This window comes from Capricornis sumatraensis, chromosome 10, assembly GCF_032405125.1.
Source record: "Capricornis sumatraensis isolate serow.1 chromosome 10, serow.2, whole genome shotgun sequence".
NCBI lineage: Eukaryota > Metazoa > Chordata > Mammalia > Artiodactyla > Bovidae > Capricornis > Capricornis sumatraensis.
Genome location: NC_091078.1, coordinates 62353352 through 62380498, shown reverse-complemented (window position 1 = coordinate 62380498; position 27147 = coordinate 62353352). Strand labels below are relative to the sequence as shown.

General features: G+C 37.0%; 1 protein-coding gene across 1 annotated transcript in view; it reads left to right on the top strand.

Moving 5' to 3' along the window:
• FANCD2 (FA complementation group D2) overlaps window positions 1-27147 on the top strand; it is a 48746-nt gene that overhangs the window by 1810 nt on the left and 19789 nt on the right. The window contains exons 3-26 of the mRNA XM_068981999.1: window positions 1516-1656; window positions 2213-2280; window positions 2448-2551; window positions 2961-3021; window positions 4580-4632; window positions 6419-6497; window positions 7551-7675; window positions 8699-8786; window positions 9320-9424; window positions 9926-10026; window positions 10414-10522; window positions 10715-10750; window positions 13195-13338; window positions 14810-14944; window positions 16360-16491; window positions 17520-17630; window positions 20710-20825; window positions 21898-21952; window positions 22993-23112; window positions 23550-23623; window positions 23924-24070; window positions 24596-24696; window positions 24998-25113; window positions 26156-26264. Coding sequence (XP_068838100.1) covers window positions 1516-1656; window positions 2213-2280; window positions 2448-2551; window positions 2961-3021; window positions 4580-4632; window positions 6419-6497; window positions 7551-7675; window positions 8699-8786; window positions 9320-9424; window positions 9926-10026; window positions 10414-10522; window positions 10715-10750; window positions 13195-13338; window positions 14810-14944; window positions 16360-16491; window positions 17520-17630; window positions 20710-20825; window positions 21898-21952; window positions 22993-23112; window positions 23550-23623; window positions 23924-24070; window positions 24596-24696; window positions 24998-25113; window positions 26156-26264 — 2430 coding nt within the window. The remainder of the gene's footprint in view (window positions 1-1515; window positions 1657-2212; window positions 2281-2447; window positions 2552-2960; window positions 3022-4579; window positions 4633-6418; window positions 6498-7550; window positions 7676-8698; window positions 8787-9319; window positions 9425-9925; window positions 10027-10413; window positions 10523-10714; window positions 10751-13194; window positions 13339-14809; window positions 14945-16359; window positions 16492-17519; window positions 17631-20709; window positions 20826-21897; window positions 21953-22992; window positions 23113-23549; window positions 23624-23923; window positions 24071-24595; window positions 24697-24997; window positions 25114-26155; window positions 26265-27147) is intronic.

The following is a 27147-nucleotide window of genomic DNA, read 5'->3' as shown; positions in this document are numbered from 1 at the left end:
ACTAAAAGGGATATAAAGTTCCTCCTTTCAAGTGTTGGAGTCATCAAGGCTTACTAGATAGGATACACAGAGTCCAGTGTCAGGAGATATGGAATTTCTACCTCTAATTGCATGTATGACTTTGGGCATGCCCATAGTCTGAGAGTTTCAGTCTCTACATAAAAGGAATCTACATTTGTAAGAACTTATCTATCATACGTCCTTTAGGTGCTGGGACACAAAGATAACTACATAGTCTGTGCTTAGTCGTCAGTTGTGTCCGACTTTTTGCAACCCCATGGACTGCCACCCACCAGGCTCCTCTGTCCTTGGGGATTCTCCAGGCAAGAATACTGGAATGAGTTGTCATGCCCTCCTTCAAGGTATCTTCCCAACTCAGGGATTGAACCCAGGTCTCCCGCATTGCAGGCGAATTCTTTACCAACTCAGCCACCAGGGAAGCCCCAAACATCCTACTGTTGTTGTGTTAGTTGCTTAGTCTTGTCCGACTCAGCGGGACCCTCATGGACTGTAGCCCACCAGGCTCCTCTGTCCATGGAGTTCTCCAGGCAAGAATACTGGAGTGGGTAGCCATTCCCTTCTCCAGGGGATCTTCCTGACCCAGGAATTGAACCTGGGTCTCCTGTGTTGCAGGCAGCTTCTTTATCATCTGAGCCACCAGGGAACCCTTTAAAAATCTTATGGTCATCTTTCCTCCCTTAAAAAAATTTATGATCTCGGTAAATGCTGTGATGATGACATAGAAAGGAGTAACATCATATCAAGACAAACGCACCAGAGGCAAAGAAAGAGGATAGACTCTGTCTATGAGAAGACTATGGCTGATAGTCTTCTATTAAGGCAATTCTAACATTGCTTCATTAAGGGAGAAGAGTAGATAATCATACTGAACCTTTTTGTTTATGTTTGCTTATTTTTTAAAATTACTTCTCATGGATTGAAAGTCTTGGGATGAAATCAGTCTGGACTTTGTACTCAAAGATATGACGTAGGAGAATCTGTCACATTCTTCTACCTCTGCATCCTAATCATTGGTTCTCAAGCTTCGGTGTGAGTAAGGATTATTACCTGCAGAATATAAATTATTAAAAATTTAGATTCCCAGGCTCCAGCCTTGAAATTTTGATTCTGTACGTCTGGGATGTGACCTAAGAATATGCTTCCAATAACCTTCTCAGTGATTCTAATGCAGTGATTTGTAGAGTACGTGAGAGACCCTGGCTGCTTTAGAATTTGGGTGGGAAACATTTCTGTGGTTATTCTTGTTAGAGGTGGCATATTTTGAATTCTTCAAAAGAAAACTCAATAGGTGAAAATAATTGTTTGTTAATTGTTTTGTTTGTCTGCAAGCCATTATTGCTGACCCTTGTTAGAGATAAAATTTCACTGCAGCATCAGTTCCAGTATAGTCTCTCAGGAACCCATCAACTATCCTAGGGTTATTGTTCTAGGGTTTACATTTTAAGCTTTTCTCTACTCTTTGTCGCATTCTTGAATTTTTTTTTCAATTTTCAGAAGCCAGGAAGCAGCCACTTTCCAAAAAAACAAAGAAATCTCATGTTCACAATGAAGTTGAAGAAAATGACAATGTCTTTGTAAAGTTTCTTAAGGCATCAGGAATTACTCTTAAAACAGGAGAAAGTCAGAACCAACTAGGTAATATTTTAAGAAAATCTTTTCTCTGGGTATAGTGAAAGGGCTCAGAACTGAATAATGGATTTTCTAGAGAGGCAGTGAAGATTAGAAATGGGAGCACCATCTGTCTGGAGACAAGGATGAAACTGAAATTACATTTTAGGTACTGCATGTTGAGTAAAGTATGTCTAATTCTTTTTTTTTTTTTTTAAGAAAGAATGTTATATGTGGTATTACTTTGTTTTCTTGTGAAAAAATAAATAGCCAGGGTATTTATTTGGGTCAGAATTAATTTCATGGGAAATTAATTAATTAAATTATGGGAAAATTTCTAAATAAAGCCATATAAGGCCCTACTTTGGGAGTATAGATTATCCCATTCAGTTAAGGCTATGGCATCTTTTTAAAATACTTAGTAGCTATCCTTTACTAATGCTAATTCTGTTCTGCTGTGGGTTTATTAGGTTGGGAATACCTTTATTGGCTTCATCAGACAGGAACCTAGGTCTTAGGAAAGGGAGATTATAGTCAGAAGGGTTCAAGACACTGGGGACCAACTAGTCTTCTTTTCTCATAGCTGTGGATCAAATCTTTTTCCAAAAGAAGCTCTTTCAGACTCTGAGGAAACATCCTTCTTATCCCACAGTATGTATTTTCTCCCTAGTACTGTGGGGTTTTTTTGCCAGCAGTACTCTTCAATTGGGAATTTAAAGTCACTGGCATAAAGTTGAATGTGCTAGAATGATTTTATTTAACCCACAGCAAATGTTAAACTAAAATTTTTGCTCTTGTTTTTTTTTAATGTTACCAAGATAATAGAAGAGTTCGTTAGCGGCCTGGAGTCTTACATTGAGAACCAGGACAGTTTCAGGAGCTGCCTTTTGTCTTGTGAACGTCTGCAGGATGAGGAAACCAGGTGTGGAGACGAGTCATCGAGTTGCTGAAAGTTTACATGAGTTGGATTGGGGGTGTGGGGAAGTTGGAGCCAATGCAGGTTTTTTTGGAATTTTGCTTCTGATTTATAGCTCTCTTTTTCTGAGTTGTAGCCTAACCTTTAAATTATTAAGTTCAGGATACTAAGAATCCAAAATGTTTTTTAAGTAACTAAGATACTAAGAATCCAAAATGTATCTCACCTCTGTTGGTAACAATTTCAACTCTTTTCCTCTCTGTGACTTAAGAGCTGTCTTCTCATGTGCTGTATTTCTTCTCTAAAGGATAGTTTCTCCTCAAAAATTACATATTTAACCAATTTTATGGACAAAGGATAATAAAAACAGTATCACAAAACAGAAAACAAATTTCTTTCTCTCTTTTTTTAACAGCACGGGCACATCTTACTGTAAGAGCCTCATTAAATTGCTTCTGGGGATTGACATATTGCAGGTGAGGCTGTGCCACTTTGTGTGAACATCTCATGGATGTGATTTGTGGTGTATCAGTTCAGTTCAGTTGCTCAGTCGTGTCCGACTCTTTGCGACCCCATGAATCGCAGCATACCAGGCCTCCCTGTCCATCACCAACTCCCAGAGTTCACTCAGACTCACATCCATCAAGTCAGTGATGCCATCCAGCCATCTCATCCTCTGTCGTCCCCTTCTCCTCCTGCCCCCAATCCCTCCCAGCATCAGAATCTTTTCCAGTGAGTCAACTCTTCGCATGAGGTGTCCAAAATACTGGAGTTTCAGCTTCAGCATCATTCCTTCCGAAGAAATCCCAGGGCTCATCTCCTTCAGAATGGACTGGTTGGTTCTCCTTGCAGTCCAAGGGACTCTCAAGAGTCTTCTCCAACACCACAGTTCAAAAGCATCAGTTCTTCGGCGCTCAGCCTTCTTCACAGTCCAACTCTCACATCCATACATGACCACTGGAAAAACCATAGCCTTGACTAAACGGACCTTTGTTGGCAAAGTACTGTCTCTGCTTTTGAATACGCTATCTAGGTTGGTCATAACTTTTCTTCCAAGGAGTAAGCGTCTTTTAATTTCATGGCTGCAGTCACCATCTGCAGTGATTCTGGAGCCCCCAAAAATAAAGTCTGACACTGTTTCCACTGTTACCCCATCTATTTCCCATGAAGTGATGGGACCAGATGCCATGATCTTCGTTTTCTGAATGTTGAGCTTTAGGCCAACTTTTTCACGCTCCACTTTCACTTTCATCAAGAAGCTTTTTAGTTCGGAGCACAGGGTAGAGCAGGGGTAATAGGAGCATTTGAGTTTATAGCAGTTTCCCACAGCCCTGTTGCTGAGATGAATCTGGAGAGCAATATCGATGGTTTGGACTGAGCTGATCAGCCTATTATATCCTGAAGTCTTGTTTGTCCGGTCAGGCTCTGCTTCCTGTTTTGTAAAGCTTCATGCTAGGTGCTGTGTATACCACGTATGTCTCTGCTATATTCACATCTGCATCATTTCCCATTTAGCTTTGTATTTGCTTATTAACTAGATTGTGCCATTTTCCTCCTCTCTGTCTCTTTATTTAGTAGACAGTCTCTCCCACTGTTAATCTTAGCATTTTCTTTTCCTTTTCATTGGAAATCTTGAATATCATTTAGTTTACTTAAGTCTATAAAAGCTCTCTTGTTCCCCTGAAGAGAAATCTTCTTTCTTGCAAACTGTTTGATAATCTGTTAAAATTTGCATGTCATGGGTTAACAGTTGTCATTATAATTAATCATATTATTGATTATCTGATCATTTTAGTATTGCCTTGATAGTCATTTTGCAATTTTTCAGAGGGTGGATTACTGACAGATTTTTGTATTCCAACAGGTTCTGTTCAAAATATAGGCAGCATTCATATGGACATTCTTAAAAATGAACATTTCAATTATAGCAGGTTTTTGCCTCCAAGAATCTTGATGGAGAGAATTACCACTAATTGTACATTTCTTTTGTACATTTCGAGACCATCTCCTAACTCCCTGTGTCTTCTCTTTTAGCCTGCCATTATCAAAGTCTTATTTGAAAAGTTGCCAGAATTTCTTTTTGAAAAGTAAGTGAAGTTATATATCCTAGTGTACTTCTGTTTCTCTGAAAAGATTGCTCTGAAACATCTTTGGTACCTCTGAAGATCATATTTATCATGACTCCAGATTTTTAATTAACTACTCAAGTTTAACTGTGGTGACTTTTTTGAAATTTTAGTAGCATGTCTTATGTATTCCTAGAAGAATGCACGATAAATTGGTGGTAGTGATTGTTTCCAAGGAGGGGAGCCAGTTGGCTGGAGTCAGATATTGTCTGAATACTATTCTTTACCTTTTCAGTTTTATACTGTATGTGTGCTGCCATTTTTTAGCAAGGTACGTTAATGGTTAAGATTCCAGGCTTTCACTATCAGGGGCCCAGGTTTGATCCCTGTATGGGGACTAATATCCTGCAAGCCATGTGACATGGCCAAAAAAGAAAAACAAACACTGTTTGTTTGTTTCATTAAAAAAAATAAGTTAGGAAAAAAGAGCAGCCTAATAGAAAAGTAGATAAAGCTCATGAATAGATAATTCACAGAGAAGAAATATAAGAGCATTAAATTTTTTTTAATGCTCAAGTTCATTAATAATCAAAGACAACAATTTCAAATAAAATGTTTTTTTTTACTCTCAAAGGATCTCCCTTGTCGAGTAATGAACAAGCCAGTTCATACATCACTGGTAAACATATATAAAGCAGTGTAATCACTCTGAAGATCAGGAAGTTGTGTGTATCAAAACCTTAGATTTTGCTTTATGTTCAGCTGTACCTCCTAATTTATCCAAATGTAATAGCTCTGAATGAAAACAGTAATGAATATTATTGCTGTTTAAAATAAAAATTGTAAACAGATTTTTAAGTAAAAGGGATTGGTTAAGTAAATTAGTATAGGAATATCGTGTGGATATTAAAAATTGTAAAAAGGATTATATACCATTTAAAAAAATTCAGGTTGCAAGTCATATTTACAGTTCACTCAATATTTTGTTAACAAAAAATCATACATATACATTTACATAGACATATGTATGTCAGTGATGGACATCTCTGGATGAGAGGATTTGGGTCATTTTTATTTTCTCCTTTTTAAAATGTGCTTTTTCAGTGTCTTATATGTAATAATAGTAAGCTTGAAGGTTCATCTTTAAAAATTCATGCTTTGCCTGAATGGACTGCACTAGATTATTTGTGTCCTGGCTAGTCTTTCTTAGTAGTTAATCTTGACTATTATAAACAAAGATTGAAGGTGTTGTCAAGAAGAGGAGCTGGAGGTAATCCAAAACTTAGACATAGGAGGCTGGGAAGAAGGCAAAGACTGTCATCTTAGGGGAAACATTACTGAGTCAACTTTTTATCATTCATATATGGATGGTTTTTAATACTTTCACATCTGACCTAGGTTTCTATTCCAGTAAAAAAATATTCTGCTGTTTTAGTACTTATCACATCTAGGTAATTAGTTTTTACCTTTTAAAAATAATTTCTCTTACCCAATTTATTAATAATCTTTATTTAAAAAATTGTTTATGTATTTTAAGAGATACTCTCCAGACCTTTCTTCCCCTCTGAACCCTCCCCAGATGTAGTCACTAACAGTTCAATGCATCTTCTTCCAGACATCTTTCTCAACATATATGCATATGTCTTATGTTTTTTTTTGTATCATCTGTGTGTCTAGCACAGCGTGCAACCCGTGGTTAAGTTTAGTAAACGTTAATTGAATGGCTGTGATGTTATATGCAGTATTAATGTTTGCTGCTGTGCAGACAGGCTTCGTTCCTGATTTTTCATCCACCCTAACGTTTCAGAGTGAACAGTGATGGACTCAGCATGCCTCAACTCATCATCAATCAGCTGAAGTGGCTGGACCGAATTGTGGATAGCAAGGTAGGCTTGGGTACTTTTTTGGTCCCTTGTCTTTAGAGAGAGTGTTTTCTACACATAACACCAAACCTTTGGAATTTGCAGGGTTTTTTGCCTTTCTAGACAGGAAATTCATATTTTTCTATCCATTAGCTTTTTTAGCTTTCGTAGTTTGAAAATCATGGTTATTTCATCCTTTAAATGTCTTCAAAAAACAGAAATATATCTCACTGTGATGGAAGTGAAGTCTTGTCTGACTCTTTGCAACCCCATGGATAGTCCATGGAATTCTCCAGGTCAGAATACTGGAGTGGATAGCCTTTCCTTTCTCCAAGGGATCTTCCCAACCCAGGGATCAAACCCAGGTCTCCTGCATTGCTGGTGGATTCTTTACCAGCTTAGCCACCAGGGAAGCCCATAACTGTGATGACTGGATGTGATTTATTAAATGAATTATTTGGAAGGAAGTCACGAATTTCTCAAAATACAGAGATTATTATGTTTTATTTCTCAAAAAAAGTAAGATCTGAAACCATCTTACTTCTCTGCAGATGTGTTGATTTAATTACATATTGAGGAAAATTTCTTTGGGAGTTTTGTTATTAAGTACCTTGGTAAAGATGAATCTGTTTTGAGCCTTGTGCTTATTCTGCAGAGTTCTTAAAATCATTCTACTAAGTTTTGTCACATTCAAAGGCTAAATCTTTATTTGGAAGAACATGAGTTTTGTAGTCTCATCTGGGCTGGAATTTTGGGTCTGGCACTTATTAATTGAGTATCCTTGAGCAACAGATCCCTATCTTTTAAAAAAGGAAATAGAGATGTAAATATTAAGTGAAATAAAGAGATTAGATAATATACCATCCAGCCTCCTTTTTTTTTTTTTAATATAGATACCATCTCATTTGTGAAAAATCTCTAGGTGATTTACTTCTGATTTTAGATTTTGAGCTTGGATGTATGTGTAGTTGTCATGTTGTACACAAAAGAATTCCAGCTCTATATTTTGAGAGTAAGAAGTCTTTCTCTATTCTGGATACTGTGTTACAGTTCTTATAATAGTGTCCTCCACTGCAGGATCTTACCACCAAGATCATGCAGCTGATCAGTATTGCTCCGCTGTGCCTACAACATGACTTTGTCATCAGCCTACCTGAGATCCTAGGGGATTCCCAGCATGCTGATGTGGGGAAAGAGCTCAGGTGGGTAAGCACCTTGTTGCCATCTTGAGCAAGCCTTCACTCTGGGAGCCTATTGCTACAGTATAAAAAGAGTAATAATATTGTGTTTCTGTATAAAAGAGAATGATACTTGTCTTACTGGGATATTGAATGTGACTTGTTTTTCTAATAATGAATATATATTTAAGTAGATCTATGTTGTAAATATGAAGTCTGGTTTAGGATTAGATATATAAATTTGATCTGTGGAGACGTAAACTTTCCTTTGTTTATTAGCATTTTTTTTGTTTTGTCAGCATTTCCTCTACCCACGGGTGTCCTCAATCAGGACTTCACATCCGGATGGTTTGTGGAACCTATTAAACATCAATGTTCTTTGGTTCCCTAAATGACTCATTCTAATGCACATTGTTGTGTCAGATCCATTGCTCTCTAACATTTATGTGAAAAATTCTAATTGATAGAGCAGTAACGAAGAAGGGGTAATGCAACTGTATTTATCCTAGAAGTAATTAAAAACTTCAATTTGTAATACTTCCTTTTCTGTAGTTATCTGTAAAGCTATCTCTGAAAAGGCCTAGAGATTTCTTGCCTTTGTACTTTTGGGCAGACTGCTCCTTCTGTGTATAGCCCTATACCCGTCACTTCGCCTGCCTGTCCTTTTGTCTAACTTTCTCTTAGAATCCATTGCTGTCCTTCTCTATGCTACTGTAGCACCCTGCACATATAGGTATCATATTTATCCCGCTTCATTGTAATTGTGGCTTTTCTTTTTCCTTTTCTGAGGAAGGATATGGACCAAACTCAACAGTGGTTTCCTCTGAGTAGTGGTGATGATAAGATAGGGTTTCTTGTTGTTTGAATTTTTCAAAATGTGCATTTATTTATTTTTTTTACACAAGAGAATTTTAATGAAACATACTACAAATAGAATTTAATGGGAGCTAAGTATATCCTCTCTTCCCATACCTTGGATGATTTTCCCAAGTCATTACTTGCTCAGTTCTGTTAAAAGTTGCATAATTTCTTTTCCACTGTTCACAGCGACCTCCTAACAGAGAATACTCTGCTCACCGTCCCAATCTTGGATGTCCTTTCTAGCCTCCAACTTGAGTCAAAGCTCCTGACTAAGGTATGGAGGACTCTACTCTCCAGAAACAGAACTAGTCTTCTCGCCTCCCAGGACCGATGTCAGTCATTCATTGCCCTGGACCAATTGTATATAATGAAAATTTCATTTTGAAACAGTGCTGAATGACACCTACTTTTTTTTTTTTTGATGAATTTTATATGCTATACTGTGATAGATGAACTGTTTGTTTTTAAGCCGTAAGTTTTAGTGGAAATTTTCTGTGTTGCCTGCATATTTACAAACTGCTCCCATAGGAATAACAAATTTTCATGGCTTTCTGTAACCAGTGGAAAATTCAGGCTCCAAAATGTAAGATAATAAATCTTTCATATTTATCACCTCTCTGTTTTTGAAGAAGCTGTAGCATTAACTATTGAGATCTTGTAATTTGGAAAAAAGTAAAATGTGTTTTTCTTCTGAAAGTGCAAGTGAGAAGCTGAGTGAGAGAATTTTTCTAGTTTTACCTAATGAGTCGTTACTAGATTGAGATATTAACATGGAAATATGTAAAATCTTGTGTTTTTTGTGTTTAGGTCCGCCAGTTAGTGATGGGTAAGCTGTCATCTGTCAGTTTGGATGACTTACCTGTGATCATCAAATTCATTCTTCATTCCATAACCCCCACAGATGCGCTTGAGGTACTCTACTGTTTCCCAACAAACACTAGGGTATTAGATCCTGGACAGTACAGAGAATAGCTGTGGTGCTCTTGTGAAACTCAGCAGTGAAAAGAAGCCTAACCTAGAGGAAGATATATCAAGATAAATTGTTTAAAAGGTTCTGATTGCTCTTCTCTGTCCTGAAACTAATTGATAATGCTAATTAGTCCAGATAGTATTCAGGGGAGAGAATGGATCTACTAGTCAGACTTATTGTTCTGTATTAGCTGCTATAGGTTATATTTGCTATTTCAGTGTAATGCCTCAAGGAATTGTGGAATTTTAAGGAGCATGATGTACTGTAGTCACATTACTTATTTTCATCAACTGTCTTTTTCAAACTGCCTTGTTTAATAATTCGTTTAATGATTCTTCCTCAGTCTTTGAGGAGAATGTTACGGTTCTTCTGTTGGAAAAATAGATTGTGCCTAGCTGCTATGAATGATCAGAACACACAGCTAACCCATTTATTTGCTGTAGGTAATTTCTGAGCTTCGAGAGAAGTTGGATCTGCAGCACTGTATTTTGCCTTCACAGTTCCAAGTTTCTCTAAGCAGGTTGAGAAATAAAGGACAAACAAGGTATAAACTCATGGACAGTTAACCACCCTTTTTCTCACATGAGCAAGGAAAGTTTTCTGACATTTATTGTGGAGCCGGGAGAGAAGATCTTAATATTTACAACTACAAATTATGTAGTAATATCACAATAATGTACTACTATTATTTTTCAAATAATATTTATAGGTATGTATATGTACATGACTGAATGTGTGTGTGTGTGTGTGTGTGTGTGTGTATTCCCTTTGCTCTTCACATCAATCCCTGATAGACTGCAATAAATTTTTATTAGCCATTTTACGCATGAAGTTATGCCTGGTTTTAAGGCACATGCCTAGTAAGCAGGAATCCAGATCTTACAGGTCCTTCTCTGGTAAGAAGGATTTCCTTTCCCTCTGCTACTTGTAGTTTTTCAGGAAATCAAGAAAATAGCGGTCAAGACTGTGTTACTCTTCTCTTCGATGTAATAAAGTCAGCTATTAGATACGAGAAAATCATTTCAGAAGCCTGGATTAAGGTGAGTGAGATCTTTCAACATTGAGGAAGAAATGGCTGGCAATCAGTCATGGATATGTAAGTAAAGGTAGTTGAAATAAAAGTCTTGAAAGTCAATCAAGTAGAAATAATAGATGATGGTTTGCCAGATGAGCAGATTGGTTCAGACGTGTTCTTACGTGTTGTAATATTTTTGTGACCCTTGTTTTTCCAGGCAATTGAAAGGACCCCCTCGGAGGGTGAACACAAGGTAATGTTAATCTTCTATGAATTTTAAATATTATAGATGTAAAATTAGTGACATTGCCTGGCTTTCCTCCCTGCTATTTGGTCTGGCATCTTCCAGTCATCCTTTTGTAGCTGCTCTAGTAAACATTAACTGCTTGAGGAAGATAATCTGAAAGGATGGCTTTTAATAGCTATATTTTCTGCTATAATCTATCCTAATTTTGGTGTCTGAGTTGGGCCATCAGTGAAAGGATGTCCCAAGTAATTTGCTGTTTTTTGTTTTTATTAATTAGAGCATCTAACAATATATGTTACTGTTAATTGAGATAAAATTGATAAATTGATAATATTATATTAGACATACAATGCAAGGATTTGTTATTTGTATAAGTCATTTGCAAAATGATCATTACAGCAGTCGTTAATGTCCATTACTGTACACTGCTAGTACAAGTTTTTTTACTTGTGGTAAGAACTTGCAAGATCTACTCTCTTAGCAGCTTTCAGATGTGCGGTACAGTATCATTAACTATATTCACCATGCTGTACGTTATATCCCTGTGACTTATTTATTTTATAACTGAAATTTGTACCTTTACTCTTTTTACCAGTTCCCTCGCATCACCTCTGGCAACCACCAATCTAGTCTCTGTATCTATAAATTCATTTTTATTTTTTAGATTCCACATATAATTGAGATCATACAGTGTTTGTCTTTGTCTGTCTGATGTATTTCAGAATGATACCATCAGGGATCATCCATGTTGTTGCAAATAGCAAGATTTCATTCTCTTTGGTAGCTGAATAATGGTCTCTCTCTCTGTGTATCACATTTTCTTTATCCATTCCATCAGTGGACTCTTCAGTTGTTTCCATGTCTCAGTTATTGTAAATAATGCTCTAATGAACATGGAGGTACAGATATCTTTGCAAATTAGTGTTTATTTTCTTCAAATGCATAATCAGAAGTGGGATTGCTGGATCTATAGTAGTTCTATTGTTATTTTTTTGAGGCCCCTCCACACTGTTCTCCATAGTGGTTGTATCAATTTATATTCCTACCAACAGTGCACAGGGTTCTCTTTGCTGTCCCTCCTTTGTTATTTTTGTCTAACATTTGTTACTCTTTGTCCTTTTGATTATAGCCATTTTAACAGATGTGAAGTGATACTTCATTGTGGTTTTGATTTACCTTTCCCTGATGATTTACATCTTTTCATGTTCATTGGCTGACTGTATGTCTTTGGAAAAATGACTGTTCAGATTCTCTGACCATCTTTTAATTGGATTGTATTTTTGCTATTGAGTTGTGCAAGTTCCAAGTAGTTTGTTCTTTTCTTTTTTGTCCTGCTTGGCTTTTTAAACTCTCTCCCTCTCCTTTTTTTTTAAATTAAACATAGGTGATACAAGCTAATTGGGGAGGGAAAAACATCACAAGTATCTAAATATCTATAAAATGAAGTTTACCTCCAATCTCTGTGCCACTCTTCTGGATTATTGTTCTTCTAGATTTTTCTTATTCACATGTGAGTTGTATATGTGTGCAAGCACAAGCATGCTCACTCTTATACTTACGCATATTTGCACTTGTATATTATTTTTATAAAAATGGAATCTTATTGTGATTATTGCAGATTGCTTTTCTTTCGCTTCACAATATATTGTGAATGTCCCTGTCAAAAAATATAGTGTATCTCATTTTTAATGGCCATATAATATGTTGAAAATGACCATCATAATTTATATAACCATGTTCAGATTGACAGACATTTTCAGTCTCTAACTTTTCACGAAGTAATTTTCCTAATAATAATGAAAATATATACTGAATTTGGCAAGTGATTTTTTTCTTTAATAAATGTGAAGCTATTCAAAGTTGTTTCTGTAATGGTACTACTTGTATTCCAGTATTTTTTAAATAATTTTGTTTATTTATTTATTTTTGGCTGTACTGGCTTTTCATTGCTCCATGTGCTTTTCTCTAGTTGCAGCGAGTGGAGGCTACTCTCTAGTTGCCCTGCTCAAGCTTCTCATTGCAGTGGTTTCTCTTGTTGCAGAGCATGGACTCTTGGGCTTTTGGGGTTCAGTAGTCATGGCTCTAGGACCCTAAAGCACAGACTAAGTAGTTGCGGCACATAGATTTAGTTGCTCTGTGGCATATGAGATCTTCCCTCATCAGGAATTGAACCTGTGTCTTTTGCATTGGCAGGCAGATTCTTTACTACTAAGCCACCAGGGAAGCCCTTCAACATTTTCTTAAAGGATACCAGTGGTTAATAGTTGCGACACTTCATTTCTCTGAAAAATATTCTAGGTTTTATGAAACTGTAGGTACTCCCATGGGATTATGTTGAGCAAATGAGTAGTGTTTGTCTTAATGGAAAAAGTTGAGAGCTGCTGTTTTGTTGCAGTAAATGTACTGATTTAGTAAACTGTTTCCTATTGGTGCATATTTATTGACAACAGATTTTTGACCTGGCAATGCTTCTCATCATCTATAGCACCAACACTCAGACAAAGAAGTACATTGAGAGGGTGCTAAGAAATAAGATTCGATCAGGCTGCTTTGAAGAAGATCTGCTACAGGGTACATTCTATATTCATTACTTGGTAAGTGTCAGAGAAATCGGGCAGCATTAGTCTGAAAGTTACAGAGGTTGTTTTAACCTTTCCTACCCTGTGTGGAAATCATGACACCGCCACCTTTGCTGGGTAATAATCTTTTACAGGGAGCTTAGTATATTTCAGAACATAGTGGGATTATTACCACCTTGATTGTGACATTATAAATATTAATAAAATCAAACTAAGATTGGTTTTCATCTTTTTAGCAAAAGAAGCACAAAATTGGTTCAACAGTTCGTTGAACTCAATTCGTTGAACAATTCGTTGACTCAAGCCCTGTGTTCTCTTTTATAGGAAATATTGTAATTCAGGTCTTCTGTGATTTCATTTTTGACCTAAAATGGAGAACTTCACATCTCCCTTAGAAATTATCATATTAGTTTCAACCCATTGTTCAAGTCCATTGAGACTTTTGAATCTTGATTTTATATTAATCATTTTAATTGTCTAGCTCTCTGTGATCTGTAACATTTGACAAACTTGCCTTCTGTATCCTGTTTTAAGTAGTTTCTAAAACCCCCTGAGTATAACATTATCAGAGGAATGCTAGTAGAGACATAATTTTATATCTTTTGAATTATCACTATTTTAGCCATTCAGCATATGACCCTTAGGTGATCATTCTTGTTGAAGTATAAACCATTTGATATGGAATTTTATAATCTAGAAATGGTATTTTCCAGGTGAATATTCAGAATATTAACAGTGTACACCTTAGAAAACTGGGTGAACCAGAGTTTTGGGACTTGGCTTAGGAATTAAGGAGAATATGTAGTTGACTTAAGACTATTATTTAGGAATGGATTTAAAATTTGTATTGTTTTATCTTACAGTATTGTCTGTGCTTATTTGTGCTCTGATGTGTGTTTTGGTCTATAACTTTGCAGAGGGCAGAAACCGTATATAATTTTTTATTGCATCTTCCTCAGTAAAGCATTATACCCATTTAAAGAAACTGAACTTAATAATTGGTTATTTATTCTGGTTCCATTCATGTCCACCTACTGCCTTCTTGTTAGGACATAAACAGTTCTCCTCTTGATATACTTTAAAAGAAATCAGTTTAATTAGATTGAATGTTATAGACTGATTTAAAATCATAACCAGGGAAGAACAGGCCCACTGTATCCCCAGGGAGGCAATAAGATTAAGTGAGGAAATTTGAATTTAGAAGTTTGGGTTCTTGTCCCAAGCTGGTCAGATTACAAGCTATTAGGCTTGTGATTTAACTTCTTTGAGTTTAAAGGTCAATTCTTATCCATATATTGAATTTCACTGATTCTAAGAGAAGCTCAGAATGAAGGATTATTCTGAGTAAAACAGAAATTAAAATTCCTTAAATTAAGAATTGGGGAGAATTCTGACATCGTAAAAGGGTTAGCAATAGCAGCTCTAGGTGCTGTGATAACGAAGTCTCTCCCACAGCTTCATTTTTCTCTACTTCTTTCTCCTCAAGGTTCTTAAGGATGTTTGTCCATCCATTTTGTCGCTGGCTCAGAGTTTGTTGAACTCCCTAGACCAGAGCATAATTTTGTTTGGCAGTCTTCTATACAGATATTCTTTTATGTTTTTTGACACTTACTGTCAGCAGGTACGTTGAAATATTTATCTTGGGAAGGAGGAGACAGGGAAAAGAAAAGAAATGCCATCCCGAATGACTTGCATGTGATCCAGTATTTGTTTCTTACTGGTTGAAAGGCATTGAAGAAGGAAGAACTCTGAACTGGGAGTTGGGAAAACTTAGTTCTAGTCCTAGTCTCTAAATGAAGAGATTGGACTTGAGGATCTAACTCTGTGTCTTGAGCTTTAAATTCTCTCAGTCTTGCTCCAGTCTGCTTGAAACAAACATTTGCCTTGGGGTTATCATGTAGTTTTCACAGTACAGGAATGGCAGTTTTAAACTTACCTGCTAATAATCTACTGCCAGTTGATCCTGAAATTGTTCTCTAGAAAAAAGTGTCGTGAGAAACAAATAAGAGAGAAATACCTGAGGGCCTAACCCTGTTTTCGTGAATACCAGACACCACATTTATTAGCACACATACAGGGAAGGCTGTACTTATGGAAAGTGATTAGGAGAACAAAGACCAAAGTGTCTTGTTTTGTATTGGTCATTTATGTTATACCTTTATTACCAACAGGAAAGCACATTTGAAAGGGCAGTTTTTAAAAATGAATACTGAGATTTCTTTGGTGGTCCAGTGGTTAAGACTTTGCACCTCTAATGCCAGGGGAGTGGGTTTGATCCCTGGTCAAGAAACTAAGATCCCACGGTGTGGCCAAAAAAAGAGAGAATTTTAAAATGAAAAATATAAAATTTTTAAAATTTAAAGCAGGAAAAAAAAACACATTTAAAGTGGAGTAATAGACATCTGGCATCAGATAGCTACCGCATTTGAGAATCTATGAGATTTATTTGAGATCTCAAATAAATCTGCATTTGAGATTGATCTGCATTTGAGATCTATTTATGCTAGATTCCGAGCACTATAATTTGGTGTGAAACAGCAGTATAAAGGAAGGGAAGAGTGACATCTAAGACATTTGTAGAGAACCATCTTAATGGCTTAGACACACCATCATGACCTATGTTTACTTGAAAAAATAAGTCTAACTTAAAACAACTTTAAAACCTTTAGCTTCTTGAGTGCCACCTTTTCAGTAAATTTTAATAGATTAAGTACAACTACAATTTAATGGGTAATATTTGACACTTATGAGAAAAAAGAAAGATTATACCAGGAAGCAAAATCCAGAGGGCTTAGATAGTGCTCACTAGTAAAATATGGGGCGTAAATCAAGATGGATGGTAGTGTAGTTAGAGACATAATCCTAAACCTCTTGAATCTAATAGTAATGAAACCAGTTCATAGAAGTAGGTGATAGAATGAGGTGGGTTGGGATTTTAACCAGGTTGAGATTGGAATGGCCTTGGGCACAAACCTCTTTTAGATGACCGTACTATATTTTAGCTTCACACAGTCCTGTTGACTTTTCTCTGCATAGGAAGTGATTGGTGCCCTAGTGACCCATGTGTGCAGTGGAAATGAAGTTGAAGTTGATGCTGCATTGGATGTCCTCCTCGAGTTGGTAGTTGTAAGCCCATCTGCTATGAGGCTGAATGCTGTCTTTGTGAAGGTATCTAGTCCTACTGTTGACACATATTCCATCATTTTTCTTTCTTACATATATCTGAGACACCTGATACCTTGTTAGCAATTTATTTTTTATGCTAGATACCGAGCACTATAATTTGTAGAAGTGGAGGGGATGAAGGTGGGGTGATGGGGCAAATAATAGAAAAATAACTCATCTGTCTATATATTTATTAATTCAGCATATACTTCTTTATACCTAATGATGTACCAGGCTCTATGCTGGGTGCTGAGGATATAAAAGGTAGTCTTTGCCTTTGATGATAAGAAAGTAAGGTATATAAGTACATCACTATATATACAACATGACAAATTCTCTAATAAAGTGCTATAGATACACCAGTGCAGTAATAATTAATTTGGCCTGGGAAAACTGGAGAAATCTTCAAACAAGAGATAATATTAGAGTGATTTTTGAAAGGTAGAAGAGATTTGTAGAAGAGATTTGAAAGAATAAAGTAAGTATATCTAGGCAGAGAATAGTTTGAACAGAAGCAAACTGGCACCTATGTCCATGGTGTGCTTGAGAGATGACAAGTAAGATCAGCATGATTGGTAGATAGGGTAAGGTGGGAGGTGAAGACCAGATTATGAAGGATCTTAAATACGGAGCCAAAGAGTTGCAGCTTTATTTTATAGACAAGAGGGAGCTGGTAAAGGATTTTAATGGGGTTTGACATAAGTCCATCTGTATCTGTAAAGAAGAATAAGTAATTCATGGAGTACAAGCTGAGAAATAAGGTCAGAGACATAACTTTTGGCAGAATATTGTTTTCACTAAGAAAAAGAGAAGCGTGGAGAAAAAGTATAGGGAGAACTAGGATCTATGTTAGGATGACTAAGTAGAATATCAACCCTTTGGGCTCTGAGGCATAGTTTTAGAGAACTTGAGCTTTTGTGAAACATGCCTGGCTATCTGTGTGTGTGCCTTTTATGAGAATTTTATTTTTTTATTTAAAGGAAAAAAGAAAAGTTAGTTGCTAATCTCATCGTTAACATTTTTTCTCCCAGGGCATTTTGGATTATCTGGATAATATGTCCCCTCAGCAAATACGAAAACTCTTTTGTATTCTCAGCACACTGGCATTTAGCAAAGAACATGAAGCCAGTAGTCACATCCAGGTAAGTGACAGTGTGTTGTGAAAGAATCTTTTAAACCTCTTCAGCTGAAATTTGTTGAACAAAATCCCCACAGCCTGTGTAGTAGTATGACTAAAGTACATAGCCAAAAATCCTAGTATTTGTTTATTCTTTTCCTGCTACAAACACTAAATGCCTACTGTATGCCAAGCACCGAGACAGTACATGTGTATTAGACCTGCCCTTTAGGAGCTCAGTCTGTTAGTATAAATGAGCCTGTAATCTATCTGCTCATTATGAAACTGAGTAAGACAAGCCATTCAGGTACTGTACCAGGTGCCATGGAAAAACAGGGAATACTCTTGTTCCACAAAGAACATCTCCATCTAACATGAACTCCATCTGGGCCTTCTCTCATTTGTGAACACCATTCACTGAAAAAGCCAAAGCCAAGCAAAGTGTCTAAAGTAAGATTGGGTTGGAATCGACTCATAGCTCTTTTGCATCTTCAGTGCCACCTTGTGGCAGTAATCCGTACTGGTCTTTGAACAACTTTTTTTTTTTTTTTTAAACTAAGTTTAAAGAATTGGCCAGGTAGTATACACCATGGTACAAAATTCAAAAGATATGGAAAGGTAGTGAAGAATGTATCCTCCCTCTCAGTCCTCTAGGCTGAGATTCTCTAAAGGCAATCGCTGTTAGTAGCTTATAGCTTTCTGAGATGTGCTGAGCATAGACAAATTTGTATTTACCCATATACCTGTTTTCCACACCATATCCTCTTGTTTTGTGTCTTGCTTGTTTGATCTAGCAGTATAGATTGAAGATTTCATCGTATCAGGACTAATAGAGCTACATCATTATGTTTTAATTGTGGTAAAACATACATGAAGATAAATTTTACTGTTTTAACCAGTTTTAATTATACAGTTCAGTGGCACTGAGCACGTTCACAGTGTTGAGCAACCATCACCATTATCTGTCTCCAGAACTTTTTCATCATCTCAAATAGAAATTCTATCCCCATTTAGCAATAACACCCCATTTCCCTTTCTCTATACCCTGGTAACCTCTTACCTACTTTCTGTGAATTTGTGTGATCATTTAAATAGTTATACACATTGAATGTGTGATCATTTAAATAGTTATACAATATTTGTCCTTTTGTGTCTGGCTTATTTCACTTAGCATAATGTGTTCACAGTTCCTCCATGTTGTAAGATATATCAGAACTTTATTGCTTTTTATGGCTGAATATTCCATTGTATATATAGACTGTAACTAGTTTATCCATTGATGGATATTGGATTTTCCTCACCTTTTGTTATTTTGAAGACTGCTGCTATGAACTTTGATGTACAAGTATTTCTTTTGAGTCCCTGTTTTCAGTTGGGTATATACTTGGTATATATCTAGGTGTGAGATTTATGAATCATATGAAGATTCTATGTTTAACATTTTGAGGAGCCACAAAACTGTTTTCCACAGTAGCTATACCATTTTGTATTGTAATGAGCAATAGAGGGTTCCAGTTTTTCTACATCCTTATCAACACTTATTTGATAAGTGTGTGTGTAAAGTGGTATCTCATTGTGGTTTTGATTTCTATTTTCCAGATGATTAATGATGTTGAACATCTTACTGTATGCTTATTGGTGCTTGTGTATCTTGTTTAGAAAAAGTCTATTCAAGTCCTTTTGCTCACTTTTTAAATGGGTTGTTTTTTGTTGTTGACATGTAGGAATTCTTTATATATTCTGGATATTAGTCCCTTATCAGATAAATGATTTGCAAATATTTTCTCCCTTTCTGTGATTGTCTTTCCAGTCTCGATAGTGCCCTTTGGTGCAGTTTTGATGGAGTCCACTCAGTCTTTTTTTCTTTTGTTGCCGGTGCTTTTGGTGTCATGCTTATTTTTTTTTTTAAATCGCAAAATTTGAAGTCATGAAAAATTTTCCCCAAGTTTTCTTGTCAGAATTTTATAGTTTTAGCTCTTAAATTTAAATCATTGATTCACTTTGAGTTAATTTTTATATATGGTATAAGGTAAGGGCTCTACTTCATTTTTGTGTGTGTGGGTATCCAGTTTTCTCTAGCACCTTTTGTTGAATAGTTTGTCTTTTTCTATTGAGTGGACTTGGCACCTTTGTGGAAAATCAATTGACCATATGTGTGAGGGTTTATTTCTAGGATCTATTCTATCTGTTGGTCTGAATGTGCTTATGCTGGTAGCACGTTTTGATTACTATAGCTTTGTAATTTTGAAATTGAAAAGTGTGGGCCCTCCAAACTTGTTCTTTTTCAAAATTATTTTGGCTGTTTGGGGTCCCTTGAAATTCCATATGAATTTTAGTGTGGGTTTTCCTATTTTTGTAAAAATTGCTGTTAGAGATACTTGCCTGGTGGACCACTGAGTAGGACTCTGAGCTTCCAACGCAGGGGGCCCAGGTTAGATCCCTGGCTGAGGAACCAAATAGCACATGCTGCAACTAAGAAGCCCTAATGCTGCAGTGAAGATTCCACAAGCCACAACTAAGACCCAGTGCAGCCTAAAAAAAGAAATATTTTAAAAATACTGTTAGAATTTTAAAATACTGTTAGAATTTTTTAAATGATTACATTGAATGAGCATATCATCTCAACAGTGTTCTGTCTTTAGTTCCATGAACATGGAATACCTTTCTTTTTATTTAGGTCTTTAATTTATTTCAGTAATGTTTTGCAGGTTTTTCAGTGTGCAAGTCTTTTGCCTCCTTTGTTAAATTTATTCCTAAGCACTTTTTTTCTGTTTGATTACTACTGCCTGAGTGGCCAACGACAGGATAATTTACATTATCCATATCAAGCAACTATCCCAGCAGTAACAGTAATAGCTATTATTATTGAATGTCTACCATATGACAGATGCTGTTCTTGGAATTTTTTGTAATTTGGTCTCTGATCCTTGCAAAACCTTTCCCATTCTATAGATGAAAAAAATTGAGACTCAAAAAAATTAAGTGACTCATCAAAGACCACACAGTTAATAAATGATAGAAACCTTGCTGTTCTGTTTGTTTGGTTCTAATATTTGACTCTCTTGCTGTACCATTCCAACATCTTCACCATTATTTCCTTGCAGGATGACATGCACCTGGTGATACGAAAACAGCTCTCTAGCACCGTATTCAAGTACAAGCTTATTGGTATTATTGGTGCTGTCACCATGGCTGGCATCATGGCAGCAGATAGGTATGAGTGGAAATTCTGATTGATTTCTGTGGCTCATGGTCAGTTAATCGAGTTGCTGTCTTACAAAATAAAGTGTTATATTGTTTAGACATCATTATAATGGAGAATTAAAACCATAAGAGAAGTTAGCAAATGTTTGTTGTTACTTTTCCATGTTCTTTTTAATCTTGACTGTATATGTTACCTATAATTTTTTCAGAATTGTGCTTATAGTCATTACATTCTCATTGTTTAAAACTAGGGATTGCTAAGAAATTAAGTTTTAGAAAATGTTTCCACAAGAAAGGAACCCTGATCCTCCTGGGATGCTTTTTTTCTGCATCTGCTCCAATCTTAAGCATTAGACAATACAGGTTTCTCCATTACTGTGTTACTCTTGTCTGGAACACCTCATCTGAAATAAATAAAGTCTTCTTTTTTAAAAAAAAGTATTTATTTTAATTGTGATATAAATAAAGTCTTCTTGTGGATTTTCCCTCCTAGTACTAGTTCCTTGATTCCACAGTTGTAACATCTAATAGAAGCTTTGGGCTTGATAAGTTGTTACTGTTGTGAAGTTATGAAATTTGGTTCATGCTTCTTGGAAATGATTTGTCATGAATTCCTCGGAGCTCAAGAAACATCCTTAGAGTTAGCATTAGTTATCTGTAGAGGCTGCACAGTGTACTGGTTAAAAGTTCATTCTCTGGAGCCATTCTGCTTGCCTGGGGTCAAATACTGGCTCCATTGTTCTTAGCTGAATGATCTGGGATAAGTCACTTTACCGTTCTGTTTCTGTTCAAATGTGTGAAGTAAAGATATTAATAGTATTTACTTCATAGAGTTGTGAGAGCATTAAATAGAACAATACCAAGTGCTTGCTCTTATGATTTTTACTAGTTTAGTTAATGTACACTTTAAAAAAATTTAAGGTAGCCATCATTTGCTCTAGTCCACCTCTTGTAAGGCCTTAATAAGTACTTGACTGTGCTTTCATTCTCCATCCTAATCTTAGGGAAGGCAATTTTTAAAAATTTATTGCTGGTTGTTATAAAATATTACAGATGTGAATCTAAAATAACTTGTTTTTTGGAAGTAGATCTTCTAATTTGACCCCAGGGAGTGGAGAGCTGAGCAGTGAACAGTGCACCCAGGTGAGTTCTTATCATGGGGTTGGATATGTTTATAAGTAACTGAGAAATTGCTTCTGGTCACTGTTGGCTGAGTGCCAAAGAATTGATGCTTCCAAACTGTGGTGCTGGAGAAGGCTCTTGAGATTCCCTTGGACTAAAGGAGAGCACACCAGTTAATCCTAAGGCAGTCAGTCCTGAATATTTATTGAAAGGACTGATGTTGAAGGTAAAGCTTCGGTACTTTGGCCACCTTATGCAAAGAGCCGACTCATTGGGAAAGACCTTGATGCTGAGAAAAATTGAAGGCAGGAGAAGAGGACGACAGAGGACAAGATGGTTGGATGGCATCACCAGCTCGATGGACATGGGTTTGAGCAAGCTCTAGGAAATGGTAAAGGACAGGGAAGCCTGGCATGCTATGGTCCATGGGGTTGCAAAGAGCTGGACATGACTAAGCAACTGAATAACAACTGTTACCTTACCAAAGAGTGCTTCTTTTTTCAAAATATGTTTTCCTGAACTCATAGCTTTTGTAATTTATACTACTCTTTTGGCCTTTAAAATCCTTTGGCTTAGGTTGTATTTTAATTCTATATCTGATCTCCTAATTAATTTTAAATTCTTAGCAAAATAGGTGGGCCATGTTTGAAGAGTAACAGGTTGACTAGAGCGTAGGGACAAGTAAGTGTATAATTGGAGAGCTGAAGATACAGCTAGTTTGGAGATACAAAACAGAGTGCTCTGAATGTGAATCAAGACATTTTGATTTAATTTTTACACAGAGGTAGTCCTTAAGGGTTTTAGCTTAGAAATGGCATAATCCAAGCTTTGCTTTAGAAAAGTTAATCTGGTTCATGAGTCTAGATTGGAAAAGAAGTAAGATTGAAAAGAAAGGATTGTTCAGGAGGCTTAGGAGAAACCTCAAGTGAGAGGTGGTGATGAGAGCTTTGCCAATGCAGTTGGAAAAGGAAAAACTTATTCCTGAATGGGGTGAATAGTTTTTAACTAGGAAGCATCAGCAACTCAAGGACTGGACCATTCTTTCTCTTCGACTGTTTCAGGTGATCTCCTTGCTACAGTTGGTTCATTCCTGCAGTGAGCAATCTCCTCAGGCCTCTGGACTTTATTATGATGAATTTGCCAACCTGATCCATGGAAGGAGGCTAGCTCCAGAAGCCCTGGTGAGGCCAAGTATCTTTTCTTAAAACAGTGAAGCTCAAGGGCTGCTTTACTATACATTCTTCAAATCATTCTCTCTGTTGTATTGCAAAAATAGATCTGCCTGTGAGCTCTCCCATATTCTAATTGGGAATGCTATTCTGACTCACTCTGCCCCAGGCCTCTCTTCTGAGGCCTCCTTCACATACTAAGAGTGAGAATCATGATCATTTGGTTAATGATGTTGTTAAAAGCCACCATCTATTCTGTGCCAGGCACTGTATTAAGCATTTTTCATGTATTATGTCTATTCCTCATCAGAATAATGCAGTATGTATTACTGTTATTTTCTTTTCAGAAATGAGGAAACAGGCTTCAGAAAGGTTAATAGTTTATTTAGGGCTTTATAGGATGTACACCCTGGGCTACATAGACCTTTTTGTTTGTTTGCTTCCTGAAGGAATGGCTTGGGCAAACCATCTTTAATGATTTCCAAGATGCGTTTGTGGTGGATGCCTGTGTTGTTCCAGAAGGGTAAGTGCTGTTTACCCACTGACATGGTTATATTGGTAAAGAAATTTTGTTAGTTATGTTGGTAGCTGGTACCAATCTCAGAATGTCTTTGACTTCGTCCAAGTCTATCCTACTCCTCCAACTTCCCTCCTCCCAACCCCAACACCCCAGCAGTTCCAGCTCCAGGATTCCTAGAAGATTCCCCACTTGTTCTTTCTCACTTCTCCTCATAATAGAGAAGATTGGTTTGTTCTAGTGGTTTTTCCCATAGAGTTGCCATACCCTGATGCTGGGACCTCAGATTCTGGGTTCTCTTCACAGTGATTATCCATTTCCTGTGAAAGCACTCTACGGACTAGAAGACTACGATAGTTGTGATGGGATTGTCATCAACCTCCTGCCACTGTTGTTCTCTCAGAACTTTGTGAAAGATGGGAGTACACTGACTTCGCAGGAATCAGACCAAAAGTCAGTATACTTTTTCTTCTCTAAAACCGCTGTTGATATGTTGAATGTTGACAAGGAGTGCCACAGTTCTTGTAATCTGTTGGCAACTTGATTGAAAAGGATTTCTCCCAAGACAGGTGGTATTTGGATGCATTACCAAGAATGGATCAGACTCCTTGTTTTCTCCCAGATCCTGGGATTGGGATTTGCAGTGGCTCATGACAGCCAACAGATAACTTTGCGAGGCTGCTTTTGTTTCTGTTCCTTTTCCCCACCTGGGAATGTGTTTGTCTACCTTTGCCAGTCATGTGCCTTCCTTCTGTGTTACCTGTACCTTATCTTAGTGCGTGGACATTTCACCCTTACCTGTGTCTTCTTCCCATTCAGTTCATTATTTATTTGCTGAGCATCCACTATGTTCTTTGTCATGTTTTTAAAAGTAGACATTTATTTTGGGCAAAACTTGCTAATTACAAGATCGGGCTCCTATAAATATGGACTAATATGTTTATAAACTGTGATCTAGAAATGGATTTTCCTTCCCAGATTGGTTTCTCCATTATGCCTGGCTCCCTATTTCCGGTTACTGAGACTTTGTGTGGACAGACAACATAATGGAAGCTTGGAGGAGATTGATGGTTTATTAGGTATAGAATGAAGTTATCAGATTGTTTCTTCTTTGTAACCTTTTTTTGGTAAACTTAGGGAAGTGTGGTACATTGGTACTTGTAGGGGGAGGGGAGGGAATCTTCTAACATCACAGAGACTTTTAAATTATATTTTTTGATGCTGCATGGTATGAGGGTATTTTTGAGACTAACTGAAACGACCTTCAAATACCCATTAAAGGGGGAAATTAGTAGAAGGAGACCTAGCTCTGGGGGTCAGCATCCAGATTCTGTTGACTTCAACTAAAAGAGATTAGAAATGTTTGTTCTTCTCTTTCAGATTGTCCTTTATTCCTCACTGATCTGGAGCCTGGAGAGAGACTCCAGTCCATGTCTGTTAAAGAGCGTTCGTTCCTGTGTTCACTCATATTTCTTACTCTCAACTGGTTCCGAGAGGTGAGCAGAGTTATTGGGACGTTTCACCTACTGTCTGTAATTTCTCTAGAAAGGAAACTATTTTCTTGGTTCCCGTGAGACTCCTTGTCCATCAACCTCTAACCCCTGTGTGTCTCTTCAGCGATTGTGTCCCACCCTTCCCTAATCACATGCACCTCTTGAAGTAACCAAATCAAAATGCTTAGAATTCACTTAATGTTGCCCATGCTTTACTGCCTCCAAGCCTTTTCACACTATTCTGCTTCCTGCATGGAATAACTTCACCTTCTCCACTGTGAAAATACTGTTCCTCCTTACAGGTATGCACTTAATACTTCGATTTAGTGAGATCAAATGAAGATAGTTTTCACCATCCTTTAGAATATATTTGTACTTAATGAAATGCACAATAATAATGAAATATATTGAAAATGACAGTAACATCTTATATCTATATCACATTTCCTTTCTCATGCATATTGTTTCTAAGAATATTTATTCACTTGAATGATCTCTTCTTATCCTGACAACTGTATTACGGTACAGGCAAGGTAGGTATTACTATCCTTGTCTTATTCATATGAAATTGCAGTTACAGAGAGTTCAAAGTCATTAAAATGTATCAAACACATGTGCCAAATGCTGGGCTAGTTTCTTTATTCACACTTAATCCACACAACTGTATTCCCATTTTATAGTTAAAGAGATAGAAGCACAGAAAGTTTCAAGACTTGGCCAAGGTCACACAGCTAGTAAGTAACAGACCTTGGACTTGTTTCACCAAAGGTTGTACTCTCTAGCTGCAGTTACTTAACTTCTGTTAAGTTAAGTAACAAGTTCTGCCTTGTTACTTAACTAGGAATAAGTAAAACTGGTATTAAAATTTAGATCCTCCTATATTGGCCCAGGGCTTTTTTTCTCCAAAGCACCTTGCTGAGAAGACTTTGACATTGCTCACTAGGCTCACAGATCCTTTCACTGAATGGCACTTTTAGCCCTTGCTGAATAATGCAAATGAGGTTAAAATCTAAACAGTTCACAGATATGATTTGTACTTCTACAGGTTGTAAATGCCTTCTGTCGGCAAAAGTTGCCTGAGATGAAGGGGAAGGTGCTCACCCGGTTAAAGCACATTGTAGAACTGCAGCAACTCCTGGAAAAGCACTTGGCAGGTGAGGGAAGGGTCCTGGCTGGGAACCCTGCTGGGCAATAGTGAGGAGATAGAGGACAGCCTTTAAGCCAGACTCAATGATAGCTGCCCCTAATTCATGTGGGACAAGAAAATGTTTGCTCAACAGAAATTTTAAAAAATGAATACAGCCATTTTCCTCCCATTGTTTTCGACAGGAGTCCTTGGTGCTTGAGAAAAGACAAGATATAAAACACTGGTTGGGCTTTTGTAAATTACTTTGCTTCTTCAGATGTCAAACTTCCAGTGCCCTTTACCTTCCTGAACATCATCAGGAGTAAAGCTGAGAGGCCTCTTGATACCCTTTGACCATTAAGAAAACTTGTTTTACAGTTCTAGCTTGATTTTTCTGGGGAAAACAGAGCCTCCCTCAGGCTCTCTTCTAAATAACTGTGTGTAAAACAAACTACTCTGTGACCAAATATTGCTACTATCTTTAGATTTTAAATGTAAGTTTATTTTTAGTTCTTAGCTGTTTGGATACTTTATATCTTTATTTAGAATGATTTTATGTTGCCGCTAAGTTGCTTTAGTAGTGTCCGACGACCGCAGAGACGGCAGCCCACCAGGTTCCCCCGTCCCTGGGATTCTCCAGGCAAGGACACTGGAGCGGGTTGCCATTTCCTTCTCCAATGGATGAAAGTGAAAAGTGAAAGTGAAGTCGCTCAGTCGTGTCCGACTCTTAGCGACCCCATGGACTGTAGCCTACCAGGTTCCTCCATCCATAGTTGACCGTAATCAGTTAATGCAGTATTTCTATAAGTTATCTTTGGCCATTTTACTGTGCCAAAATGGTTAGTGTCACATGACCTGCAAGCATCTGATAGATAGTCAGCCATGTTTGGCAGTTCTGGAAAATAGTTTTT